This window comes from Acipenser ruthenus, chromosome 1 (assembly GCF_902713425.1).
Source record: "Acipenser ruthenus chromosome 1, fAciRut3.2 maternal haplotype, whole genome shotgun sequence".
NCBI classification, from domain to species: Eukaryota; Metazoa; Chordata; class Actinopteri; order Acipenseriformes; family Acipenseridae; genus Acipenser; species Acipenser ruthenus.
The window spans coordinates 39,060,612-39,074,665 of NC_081189.1; the positions used below are offsets into that span (position 1 = coordinate 39,060,612).

The 14,054-nt window shown below is 37.0% G+C and overlaps 1 protein-coding gene across 1 annotated transcript in view; it reads left to right on the top strand.

The window, feature by feature from the left end:
- The window catches only part of LOC117420669 (WD repeat-containing protein 70-like), a 130,473-nt gene that overhangs the window by 27,320 nt on the left and 89,099 nt on the right, over positions 1–14,054 (top strand). Inside the window, exon 10 of the mRNA XM_034034191.3 lies at positions 3,743–3,819. Coding sequence (XP_033890082.2) covers positions 3,743–3,819 — 77 coding nt within the window. The remainder of the gene's footprint in view (positions 1–3,742; positions 3,820–14,054) is intronic.

A 14,054-nucleotide genomic window follows, 5' to 3' on the forward strand; every position in this document is an offset into this window, starting at 1 on the left:
TAAACGAATTATTTGTGTCTTGATTCTATTTCTGTCTTGGTTATGTTTTCCTTGGTTGGCCACATTGTTTACCTAAGGATTTGTTAGAATAGAAAAATAAACTTTTTTTTCAGTCTATACTTTTAACTATTTTTGTAGTTTGGCAATTGCTTATACTTTTGTGTCAGTTATGTTTCTATTTAATTATCATTAGTGGAACTTTGAGAACCAAACTGGAAACCATATTCTTGGATATTCAAATCTGTGTTAATTCCAAATGAATATTCATTCATTTGTTATTTAACATGCAATATATAAAACCATAATATATTAGAGATATGATTTTGGTATTCTGGTACACTTTATCCCCCTGAATTAGCTAGAACAAATGGAGAGAAATATGTTTTACCACATTTTAAAATATGTTTAGTTTATTCCACCTTGCAGGGTAACAACTGAAGTAAAATGCCATAGATGTCACCTGGGGTAAATAATAAGATGGTCATTCTTACCTTAATATAAAAATGTCCAATGAATAATTGGAGACATGCAAAAAAAACTGAGACATGAAAAATTGGGCAAAAGAAATTACACCATGTATTGCCTGACATACAACGAGTAAACAGACCAAGTACTCTCAATTCAATTTAGCAATTTTGTTAATCCATGGAATGACATTAATATAGGGTAAGACTGACAGATCACAATGCATCCCCTGTACAGTGTGGCAGTAAACTCTTGGGCGTTTGTATGCATGTACTTGTTCACCATATACCTTTAAATTTTATTGTGGTTTTATTTTTTTTTTTAAACCATCTCGACATTCTGCAGACTTAAGTTCTAATCTGAACATAAGAGTTATTCAGCAAGTTGTTTTACCTTCAAACAATCCGGCCTCCTTTGGTCAGTGTACTTGGTACAATGCCACAGTAAAAGTTAAAGGTACACAAGAGAGCTGAAGTAATTCCCTGGAATCTGTGTTTGAACAGCATCCAGCGTGTGGTCAGTCCTCACTAGGGAGCTCTGTTTGAAGTTGTTATTTGTTATGGCTAATTCTTTTGCCACTGTTTTAACAGAGGGAAGCACTTTGAAGGTCCTTGGTGATCTCATGACTTATTTCTTTCATTAGATACCACAATTCAACAGCAGCAGTTAAAAAGCTACAAGAAATCAGGAGTTTTTGTTAAGTTAGACGCTTAAAATCCAGTGGGTTCCTATAGGAACCAAATTTCCTTATGTTTTATGTAGAGCACAGATCTGGTCTGTGGAACCACACCTTTATATCATCTCAAATGATTCTTACTTTACCCCACCCTGAACAGTTGCTTATTATATCTCAGGAAGCCACCCATAACTTTTGACATCCATTAATAAATGTCACAACTTTTAATTGTATTTGGAACTTTTCTATCATGCAACTGTATACTGTATGTGTATCACATCTGGTATAAAGAAAAGGGTGTCTGTCTTTGGATCTTCTGCTGTTTTAGATTATTAAAACCGACCCCTTGGTTTATTAACACTATGTAGCTACAATGCTAACTGAATATATTTGTGGCTGTTAAATTCACAGGAGGTAAGCTAGCCTACAATTATTGTAGAAGTGAAATACAGTGGTTTGCAGAAGTATTCACTCCCCTGCAAAGTTTTCATATTATTGTTAGCACCTGAGTGTACTCCACTACGCTTTCAAATTAGACTTCACATGTAGAATCTACACAAACTACTCCACCTTGATAAAGTTAAAAAAATGCATATAGAATATAAATAAGTAAGATTTACAGAGAAAAACAGATTAATCTCAGTTGCATAAGTATTCAACCCCTTTGCTACTGCAGCCCTAAATCAGCACAGGTGCAAATGATTTGTTTGAAGGGTCACAAAATTAGTGAAGTGGTTTCAGCCTTTGTGTACTGAAAGTGGTTTTAACATGTAGATAATTTCCCTCGGGTATATAAAGACTTTCAAGCTGCAACTCACATAGTGATCCAACAAAGCAACCATGAAGACCAAAGAGATAAAGTGGTAGAGAGGCACAGAGCAGGAGAAGGGTACAAGAACATTTAAAAGGCGCTGATTTTCCCACTCAGCACAGTGAAGTCCATCATTAAGAAGTGGAAGATGCATCATACCACCCAGACACTACCCAGATCAGGTCGCCCTCCCAAACTGAGCAGCCGGGCAAGCAGGAAACTGGTTTGGGATGTCACTGTGAAGCCAACAATGACCTTGAGAGATCTGCAAAGTTCTGTGTCTGAGATGGGAGTCAGTATTCACACATCAACAATAAGCCGGTCCCTACACCAAGCTGGCCTGTATGGATGGGTGGCAAGAAAGAAGCCATTACTCAAAAAGCCTCATCTTAAAGCACATATGGAGTTTGCGAAAAAGCATGTAGATGATACTGCAGACATGTGAAAAAAGGGTTTTTTTCAAGCATTACGTCTGGCGCAAGCCCAACACTGCACATCACCCAGTCAGCGCCATCCCAACTGTCAAGCATGGTGGTGGCAGCATCATGTTATGGGGATGCTTCTCTTCAGCAGGGACTGGGAAGCTTGTCAGGATAGAGGGGAGAATGGATGGTGCAAAGAACAGGCGAATCCTTGAGGAAGACCTGTTTGAGTCAGCCAAGACTCTGAAACTGGGGAGGAAATTCACATTTCAGCAGGACAGTGACCCGAAGCACAAAGCCAAAGCTACACTGGAATGGTTGAACAAGATAATTGATGTTATTGAGTGGCCCAGTCAAAGTCCTGACTTGAATCCAATCGAAAATGAATGACTAGACTTAGATTGCAGTCCATCGACGATCCCCAACAAACTGATCAGAACTGGAGCAATTTTCCCACGAAGAATGGGCAAATATTTCACCATCCTGCTGTGCAAGGCTAGTAGAGACTTATCCAAAAAGACTCATAGCAGTAATTGCTGTAAAAGGTGCTTCTACCAAGTACTGACTTAACCCTTTGCAGTCCATTTATGTCCGTGTTATCTCTGTGGTGCCGGGGGCTAAGTGTATTACTCAGATCCGCCCTTTTTTTTTCGGCTCCTAACGGTCATTGAATGGTTGGTTTTTTCAGCTTTTTCCAGAGAAAAAATTATTAGAGACCTGTTTTTCACGTCTTTTTGATGATGACGGACAGGGTCCGACATTGGACCTGGAAGGGAAATTGCAATGTCGGACCAGGTCCGACATAGGACCGCAAAGGGTTAAGGGGCTGAATACTTATGCAACCAGTAACTTTCATTTTGCAAGTTTTGCTGATTTTTAACCTCCTTCTCATATAACAGTGTTCAGTTTAACCACTACAGCTTTGAATAAAAAAAAGTTTGTTTGAAAAATTGTGCACACATTATTTGTAATTCAACAAAATGTGACATTATTGGTAGGGGGCGAATACTTCTGCAAACCACTGTATGTTTGTCTTGAATAGGGCTATATTTTATGTGTCGTACAGTATGTCATGATTAATCTATCCTGTATATAATGGTTTCATTACTTTTGGATTCTATAATTCTCTAAATAATGGAGAGGTAAATATTTGCATTATTGAGCCCATTCTTTAACACATGACTTAGTCGAGAACCAATCCTGATCCTCGGTCTCTCCTGTTAAGTTTCTTTTAATGATGCCATAGAATCTAAAACCATAATTTATTGGGAACGAGTTAATCTGTGTCGTATGGAAATCTAATTATGTGGCTGCGGTGTGCTGATCCTGTGCTTTCCAGCGCAGTGCTGATCCTGTGCTTCATTTCAGGGCCACACTGCAATGCTCAACAGTGGGTGCTGGCATCCCAAGATTAAAGAAGAGTTTTTAACCTGTTCCAATGATGGGTGAGTCTTTTTTTTCAATTTTTTTGTCTATTCTTTTTATGGTATAGTATGTTTTTCTTCAAAGATGCAGTACCCAATTATAGATGTTCAAAATACAAAGCAAGACTTCATGGTTTTTATTATCATAATATGTGTGTTTCTGTATGCCAAAATGTTAGTTGAGATTTGATTACTATGTCTTTTCTTATTTACACAGTTTCTATAGCATTCTGTCTTTTGGAATGATCTCATAACAGAATAATTGTTTTCTCTAGTAACTGGTCAGGTCAAAAATACACACATAGACATTACAATGAAAACTAGGAATTGTTACAAAGTAGTATTTATGCAGATGTTTTCCATGTGACTGTCAGACTTGAAAATACAATTTTCATAGAACTTACCTCTTCTACACTTTCTCTCATGTTCATTTCTGAAAGAAACACATGGCATAGCAAACAGGTATTTTCATTTTAAAACATGACATCTGACTACACTAGATTTACATAAGTTATCAGTCAGCTTCTCTTGCCTTCCAGGAAGTCTCTACTGCTTTACTTCCCAGGTCATTTCACCCTAGCAGTGTTTTTGTGGTCAAAGCATCTAACTGGCTGCAAAGCATGTCAGTCATTAGGTGAAGCAGCTGGTTGGTTACTGACAGGAAAGAAGGCTCAGAAGCAGTGAATTACCATGGAAGTACAAGACAATCTGAAATGAAGGCTTGCAAACAGATTTATTTAACCTAGTGTAGTACCTATTTAGATTTTTAATAAATAAAAAATACATGTTTGCTGTAACGTGTTTGCTGTAACGTGTTTCTTTCACAACTACGCATTTCAGATCCACACTAAATAGTGAATAGATGTACGTGGTGGGAAAATGTATGGAGTTATTTTGTTAGCTAGTCACTTTTAGTGCCTATTAATAATACATCTAAACCTTAAAATAAAATCAGATTCCGTCATTGAGTGATTAGCCAATGTCGGGTTCTATAATTGATCTGTAATACTGGAGATTCCTGTAAATACAGGGATATATCAGTGGTTCACTCTAAACAGGAATGTCATTAGATTTTTTTTTTTTTATGAGCTTTGACAGAAGAGGAAATAAACAAGCTTGCTTCTCAGAGTCAGAATCTAAACAGGGTATGTGAAATAAACAAGAAATAATTTAAAGGAAAGATATATTATAATTGATTCACTTGAGGAGAAACCTTAAAGCTATTTGACTCTTCTAAAAATGCATCACTTTGAAAACATAAAATGCACCTTGTGCTTCCAAGGAGAGGAAACCTTATTTTTCTGTAGTATGTTTAAAATTGTGTGATTTTAAATTGAAGCTCCCAACACGGATGACCCACCTGTTTTGTTTGTTTGGTTTTGCAAAACAGCAGTTTTAATAAATGTCTTATTTTTGTAAGGGTAGTGTTTTGTGTTTTTTTCAGAAATCTTCTTCACTGCTGGTCTGGAAAAGAAAGACTGTTGTCTGATGCGGTTTGCGTAAAAGCTACCATGTCGGTTAAGCCAAATAAGGATTTTGCCTGTCCCCCAGGCTGTCTATTGCAGGCCCCGGAGTAGTGTGGGAGATTCAGGCGAACATAGCTATAAATGGATGTGCAATTGTGATCACTCAGACACTAAAAGGCTTACATGGGAAGAAAAGTATTTGGACCTATCAACCCCACTTTTCCATTTCCTTCCACAATAGCAAGATGTACAAAGTGTGGAGGTGGTGTTTTTACAGTGGGTTGAGAGTTGTGTATTAATACAGCACTGTTTTGATTGCATGCAAAGGTAAGGACGGTACTGTCTGCCTTGAGCAAAATAAATACCTACTGTAGGTCTCAATGGAAAAAACGAAACTGGCCCTACGTGTTTCAAACTGCTGACATAATTCATACTTGGCAAGGTGTTATGCTTCTGTTTTAGATGGCAAGCTTCATGCTTCTGTGACAGATTGTAAGACACACTCCTATTGCAGCAAAGCCAAAGCTTTGCGTACCCGCCTTGCAGAAATGCATCTCTGGAATGTAAACCCAAAGAGCGCTCTAGTTGTCTGGTACATGATTAGTCTGTGGATCTGTTACCTGAACACATGTTCTGTAGAAACCCATAGCTCACGGAAGAGGTGCAACTCTTGAATAAATTGTGTACAGTATTTATAGTAGCATATGCTATTGGAGAAATCATTAACCTCATGCCTTTTTCAAGAGAGGCAGTGCAAATCTCTGGAAAATGTCTGCACAGCAGGAAACAAACTACTCTCATTGCTCATGTCCTTTAAATAATCAAACACAGACTGCTGCATGGTTTTCGCCTGTGGATTGAAATTCTTTTAGCTGAGAAGAATGTGTTGGTGTTTTGTAACTGAGATGGATATATTGGTTTAACTTTTTATAATTAAGCGGTTGCCAAGTTAATAAGAATCCAAGTATGAGCACAATGATGGCGTGCAAAGATGTATTTGTATTTTGATGAAGAAATTTGCTGAAGTTCTTCCATTTAGGGACAGTCCACCTCCGACTGACTTTTTGGTATATATGCTAGCATTCCTCCTGCTTGTGGATATAGTATTGCACCATGCCAAAGAGTGCTTTGCTTTTGTTCACAAAAACGTTACCGTCTTTCATTTTCAGTGTATTTTAAATACCCACTATTTATACGTAACTACTTTGTAGTTAGCTGGTTAGCATAATTACATTGGTTACATATATTTCTACCGCAAATTGTTGTTGGAATGGAATATGACCAGTTTTACAGCCTGTATATATAATAACATCCATTCTCATAAGTGCCATGCTACTCAGTTATTCGCAGATGGTGGAAAATTGTATGAAACGTGGGATCCGAAACCAGTGGTAAACAACTGATTTAATTACAGGAAAAATGTTACAGCAAGGAATATTTAGGTGAAAGGCAAGGAATGTTGCTAAAATGACACATATCATATGAAAATGTATGGTATATCAAGATTCTACAATATTCCATTAAGAAATTGTAACTCACAAAATGCTACATTTCTGTATTCAAAACTAAAGGTCATTGTTTCATATCCTGGGCAGTTACAGTATGTCTGGGACTAGCACATACTAATTTATGCAGTAAGGCTATTTGTGTCCAATTTTTCCTGGGAGAAGACGCCCAATGCATAGCTGTTTTAAGTAATTTCTGACTTAACTGTGATTGTTATCCGCTATACCTTTCCTGTCCTAAAGGCAACAGGCATGAGTGTAGCTGCAGTAAATACTATAGGTACCGTACATTGGTGTCAAAACATGTTTGCTATAGTATTGGTGTAGTTTTAAAATAATGATATATACATTATTATTTATTTCTTAGCAGACGCCCTTATCCAGGGTGACTTACAATTGTTAGAAGATATCACATTATACATATATCACATTATTTTTACATACAATTACCCATTTATACAGTTGGGTTTTTACTGGAGCAATCTAGGTAAAGTACCTTGCTCAAGGGTACAACAGCAGTGACCCCCACTGGGGATTGAACCCACGACCCTCCGGTCAAGAGTCCAGAGCCCTAACCACTACTCCATACTGCTGCCCATATACTCTACATATATGTAGTCAAACAGATTGGTGCAGATTGTTTGTTTTCATTTGTTGTCTGCTGCCATTATAATTGAGCTCCTTATTTACACACAGCCTGCTTATTTACACACACACACACCTACACACCTCAGCTGGGCTAAATTTGATAGACACAATTTGGTTCCAGGCCAGTTCAGAAAATATATGGAGGTTGTTACAACTTTGCCACAGTCTGTGATTTCCAGTCACTTAGGAAGGGGTGTGGGGGGTCTTTGCATTTTTTTTCATAGAAAGTTAGACCAGAAAAATATAAGAACTAAGGAAACGGCATATTATGGACGAAGACGCTTGGGTCATCAAGAAGGCATTATTATCATGGGGGTGGAGAATTCAATTATATATATTGTTTTTTCTCCATTGTACTATATTTGCTGTAGCGTGAGTGTTAATGGCGGCAGTTTATTTTCAAATGAAGCTGCCGGCTAGGAAGCGTGCCATACATACATACATACATACATACATACGTGTGTGTGTGTGTGTGTGTGTATATATATATATATATATATATATATAATAAAAAATAAAAACAAAAAAACCACCGATACAGAATTTTATGTTGACAGGTCCTTGTAGTTCTTGACAGTTTCCTCCCAAGTGAACAAGGCATTAAAGGGGCTTCGTTTTAGTTTATTGAAAACTCATTTTAAAAAAAGGGGGGCACTTTAGGGACTGTACTACTACTTAATCAGAACGGCAGTTTTTTTAAATATGTTACTGTATTTAGTTTTGTATTCCATTGTGTTTTAAATCCCTGTTGACTGTGCTTGGCACTTGATCTACTACTGTATATTTCCTGGTCGCTGTTGTGAAGGGTAGTGTTTTTGTCTGTGGATATCTGGCTTGCCAGCAGGGAGACCCAGAGTGTTGTTTATTCCCTTGGAGACAATGTATTCCAATGGAGGGATATGGTGATCAGCTTAGCTGGGAATTCAGTGTCAGAGGTGAAAAGTCTCCATTTTCTTTGTCATGTTCAGACAGATATCTTTACTTATCTGGGTTGAAGATGAGGGTGAAAAAACATGTCGGTACATTTCAGAACCTTATAGTACAGCCCTATTTGGTATTTACTGTATGTACATGGCATGCTGTGGAGGTTGTGTTTTTTTTTTTTTTTTTTTTGTGTGAAATTTCAGCTTCACCTTTATTAGACGCCCAGGTACCCTTAAATGTGGTCTTGTCATTGTAAATACACATTTGGTGCCTTTTAGCAGGATGTGCAACACTGAGTATCCCTGGCAAGTTATAAGGTTGATTGACCATCACAGATTATAAATAATGTTTTCCTGTCAGCACACACTTGATGAACTGATTTGTAAGAGGCTTTGCAAAATTACGTTATTCAGGTACATAACAAGGGGGCAGTTCTTGAAATACTATCCTTTTGAGCGTACTGCCCATATATAACTCTTCCAAAAATGCTACTTCATCTGTGTAACTACCTATGATCTGATGAGTCCAGGCTATTCCACAGCCGACCGTGGATGGGAGTTCCCACGGGGTGGCACACAATTGGCCGAGCACCGCCCCGGCGGGGGGGGGGGGGCTTGGGTCGGCCAGGGTGTCCTCGGCCCACTGTGCACCAGCGACACCTGTAGTCTGGCCGGGCGCCTGCGGGCTTGCCTGTAAGTTGCCCAGATCTGCGTTGTCCTCCCGTGCTGTAGATCTGAGGTGGCTACATGATGGGCCTGCAGTGTGCAAAAGCAGTCGGCTGACGACACACGCTTTGGAGGACAGTTTGTCTTCGCCACTCCCAAGTCAGCGCGGGGGTGGTAGCGGTGAGCTGAGCCTAAAAATAATTGGCTATTCCAAATTGGGAGAAAAAATGATAAAAACAATTGGCGACTATTAAAAAAAAAAAAGTAATATCCTAGTCTGATTTAACATTACTGCAATGTTCTGTTAAGTGTTTGGTTAAGTATTACATTTGACATCATCCATCAACGTGTATTGTTACAAAAAAAATAAATAAAAAATAATAATTCCTGCAACTCGCAACTTCCTTCTGAACTTGATGGCTAAATTATGTACTGGGATTGATAACTTTAATGTAATCCTGTGGTCCCTTTTACATGCAGTATATTTAATTGAGGCAAGAGTCCTAATAAACATTGTTGTTAGTTATCTTGTTACCTGTCTGCTTACATGCATGTATATCTGCTTCATTTTCACCAATCATCTAACACATTACCAAGGAATGGTTATATTCAATTGAGACTTACACATTTACTCCAAGGTTTTGCAACTCCCAACGTAATGCTGTGCAATATCTGACTAGACATTTTATTATTAAAAGTAATGAAATTGATAAGCTTTAACAGAGTTCCTTATATCTGGAAAATGTCCTACCTAGAGCTGTAATTCTATGTTTAATTGACTACACGTGTAAACCCATTGTTAATCCGGTCGTTTAACTGTTTAAATGGTCATAAATTTAATTTCACTACTTTCATATTTTTATATTTTACTTCCAATATTTTAAGTCATATTTTAACCTCGGTTTGTTATTCAAAGCGCGTACCATATAGATCCACTTAAAGACAAACAATGGTAAACATAAACGCATAAAGGAGGACTGTAAGTTAGCACTAAAATATAATAGCATTAAAAAAAAAAAACATTCAGTCGATTTTACAACGTACAATTTCTCCAGAAGCTCCATAAAAAGCGTGTGTACCCAACATCGAAAAAACTTTTTTTTTTCATTAAAAATCAAAGCCGTTGTCTGATACAATACTAGTTCCCAGCGTCCCGCCCCTTCACAACAGCGCTTGCGCATTCACGTGAAAAATAAATACTTAATTTCCCAGCGTCCCTCTCTTTCACGGCTTCTCAGTTCAGCTCGCTTGAATAATTAAAAGCTGTTCTGTAATTTGCAGGTGTCATGTTGAACACACACAATAAAATATGGACAAATAAAAAGTTGTAAGCACTTTGTAACAGACATCTTATTTGCCGTTCTTTTTATGAATAAATAAATAGTAGCTACATGTTTTTCTTTTCCTATGTGTTAGTGTTTTACTGTGGCGTGAATGGAGCCGTGAGGTGCTTTAATCACAAAGGCTATTCAATTTACTGAAATAATGTACAGTACTAAGACTAGGGCACTATGGAATTCGTTTTATTTTGTTGTGATTCTCATTTTTTTTTTCTTTCTGATATACGTTTAAAAAAAAATATTAATAATTCGGTTAATTTAAATGAAGTTATGCACACCGCAAGCAAGGTGAAAAACACAAAACCGTAAACCTACAGGCTTCTACTTTTTCCATTTGGTTTGCGTTCGTCTTCATTGGATTAAGTATTGTTTTATATAGTATTAACTTTTAAAACGGGTTGTATTTATTTATTTATTTATTTATTTATTTATTTAAGTGCAGTGGCGGGTGTTCCGAAGCAAACAGATAGGCGTGTTTCATAACTTTTAGTTTTGAACTTGATCAATTCTATATTACTGCTATACCCATGGTTTCAATGCCATAAATCCTCTCTGTGTGAACATTGTGATCGTATTGTTCAGAGTGACTGCTGTAATAGCAGTCTGCGTGAGGTACTTTTTGTGTTGTAATACAGACGTTAAAAATAGTCTGCAACGTTGTCTAACTGTTTTAAGTCCTTAAAAAGGTTTCTATTTATTTTCCATGATTGCATTTATTTAACACTCGAATGATGAATTACTTTCACTGATTCAGCCCTTCTCGTTACAGAATACCCCGCCTCATTTATAACCCAGCTACAGAAACCGTCCCCCCGCCACCCATTCCCCCACTTTTGAAACCAGTGTTACGACACTGCCTGTACTGACCATTAGTTTCTACTGCCAAATGCATTTTTTTCGTACAGCACTTAATTCCGTGTTAATATTCTTTTGATTCCGTGATTCTGTCCGTGCTTTTGTTAACACGGATTCCATAGAGCCCTATAAGACCTGAAAAAAGGCAATGTGATGGAGATACACAACACAGGAAGCTGGTCTGTCCTTAATTTATGCAAGATGTATTTAGAGTGATCACATGGAAGAACAGGTCAGGTTTCCTTAAAAGGGGAAAAACATAAAAAGGAAAACACATCTTTGCGGAAAATATGCAGAAATAATTTGATAATATATTTTACTGTTATTTTTAAACGAAAATATTTTTAATCCACGTTTACCATTTAAACGTTTAAACCCTTACAGCCCTAGTCCTACCTCGCAATAATTTGGGTGTTCCTGCCTTTGAAATGAGCAAGCAGGGCTTAGTGAAACAGGTGTTTCTTGTCCCAAGTTGCAAGTGATTTCAGAAATGTTCACATTGCAAACAATGAAATGTTGCACAGGGCTTTGTTATTGGCCAGTGAGGCCAGAGATCTGGTTGCTTTACAGCTGGTTTTCTGCCCAGAGTTCCCTTCCAACACCCGTTGTCTTGATTTACATTCAAGCTATAAAGTTTACAGAAGGATTAACCCATTTCTCTTGGGGACCTGAAAAGATCTGTATCAGTGAGTCAGTGAATTTATGCCATGCTTTAACTATTTAGCTTAAAAAAGAAAAAGTAATGCAGTATAAAGGCAATTGATAAATAGTTAGAGATGTCTTACACTTACTCTGAAGCCAGACTATTGAACTGGCAATAGAAAGTACCGTATACTGTATCAATATCATCTGACGTCATTCCAAGTATTTTGGTAAATGTGTTTGTGCGTCATTGAGACAGAATTATTTTTATATTTTTTTAATCTTTGAAACTTTGTCCTGTTTTGTGGTGGTTTTCAGCCAAGATTTTTGAAAAACAAATACTACTTAAATTCACACCTGTATTGTTCTTGCTTTACCATATAGCTGTATGAGTTACAGCTGTGATAGATGGGTTTATAATAAGTATGTTTACATACTAAATAAGAGGAACATGTGTGGTGCTGTAACTAAGTACTATCCTTTATGAGACTTTTATAAATGAGTGATGGCCTTAATGTGTCATTAATAAATGCCTGTCTTTATTAAAATTGTCAGTAGAACGAGCAATAAAGTGAAGACAGTCTATATTTACTACTATATAACCAAGTCTAAGATGCTACAGGCATTTGTATTATTTTTTTATTTTAAACGATATTGTAAAGATGTTGCCGTCTCCTTGAGTCGCTAGTGTTGTAGGGATTTTGGTTTTATGTATTCAAAAATGAATACAATTTTATTCCCATTTAAAAAAAAAAAGTAAAAGTGGCTTAGAATAGCTGCCACTTAACTTTGCAACGGTGTCATACCCACCTTAACATTTCTTCTTTCCTTTGTGTTCGTTGCTGTTAACATGCAGTCCAAAAAAACAATTGGCAGACGCCATCTTTTCATCATTAAGTTTTGCACTCTGCTGAGAGATCAGTGGGCGGGCACTGCATGCCTTAACTGCATGTCATAAAACGCACTTGATTTGGCTATTGCTAGGTAACACTTTGCTTCTCTTAATTCAGGGGTTTTCAACAGTGCTGCCAGATTTTTTTTGCAACACCCCACCAAATTTCAGATGTAACCAGCCAAAAAATAGCCAAATCGCATTTTTTTAAGCAGCCAAAAAAATAGCCAAATGTCAGTATGCACAGTGAAGGCTTAAATACTATATGATATCCTTTCTTTCTTTCTTTCTTTCTTTCTTTCTTTCTTTCTTTCTTTTAAATACGCTACATGTCCTGTTAATCAATCTGTACGTTTACATGGCAAAGTGTTTTCCGAAAACATTAGTTCTCGGAAAACTGAATCAGAAAACTGAATTTCTTAAAACGTCACTTTTCTGTGTTTAAATGATTAAGGATAGAAAGTCTAATTAGAATTCAACTGTATACATGGATTGAAGTTTTCAGAAAACTCAGGATATTTTTGCATGCAAAGTACTGTAGTACCCTAAGTACGATTTGAACAGACCGGACATTTTTTCTGCGATAGAATGGAGACCAATCCAATAACAAATTCAAAAGATTACTATCCAATACCTTTTTTTAGATTCACCACAATGTGCAATCAGCCTTTCAAACAGCTCATCCTTTTCTATATTACCAGTTTCTTTTGCAGACATTATTTTAAATTATCACGTAATTTTAAAGCTGGAAAACTTGCTGCTTCAGTATGGGCTATTAAAAAAATACATACGGACACATATTACTTTATCCCTGACATTATTATTATTATTATTATTATTATTATTTATTTATTTCTTAGCAGACGCCCTTATCCAGGGTGACTTACAGTCGTAAACAAAAATACATTTCAAGAATCACAGTACAAGTATTAATACAATTAAGAGCAAGATAAAATACAATGACTTCGTTTCTAGCAAGTACAAGTACAGTGCCTTGCGAAAGTATTCGGCCCCCTTGAACTTTGCGACCTTTTGCCACATTTCAGGCTTCAAACATAAAGATATGAAACTGTAATTTTTTGTGAAGAATCAACAACAAGTGGGACACAATCATGAAGTGGAACAAAATTTATTGGATATTTCAAACTTTTTTAACAAATAAAAAACTGAAAAATTGGGCGTGCAAAATTATTCAGCCCCCTTAAGTTAATACTTTGTAGCGCCACCTTTTGCTGCGATTACAGCTGTAAGTCGCTTGGGGTATGTCTCTATCAGTTTTGCACATCGAGAGACTGAAATTTTTGCCCATTCCTCCTTGC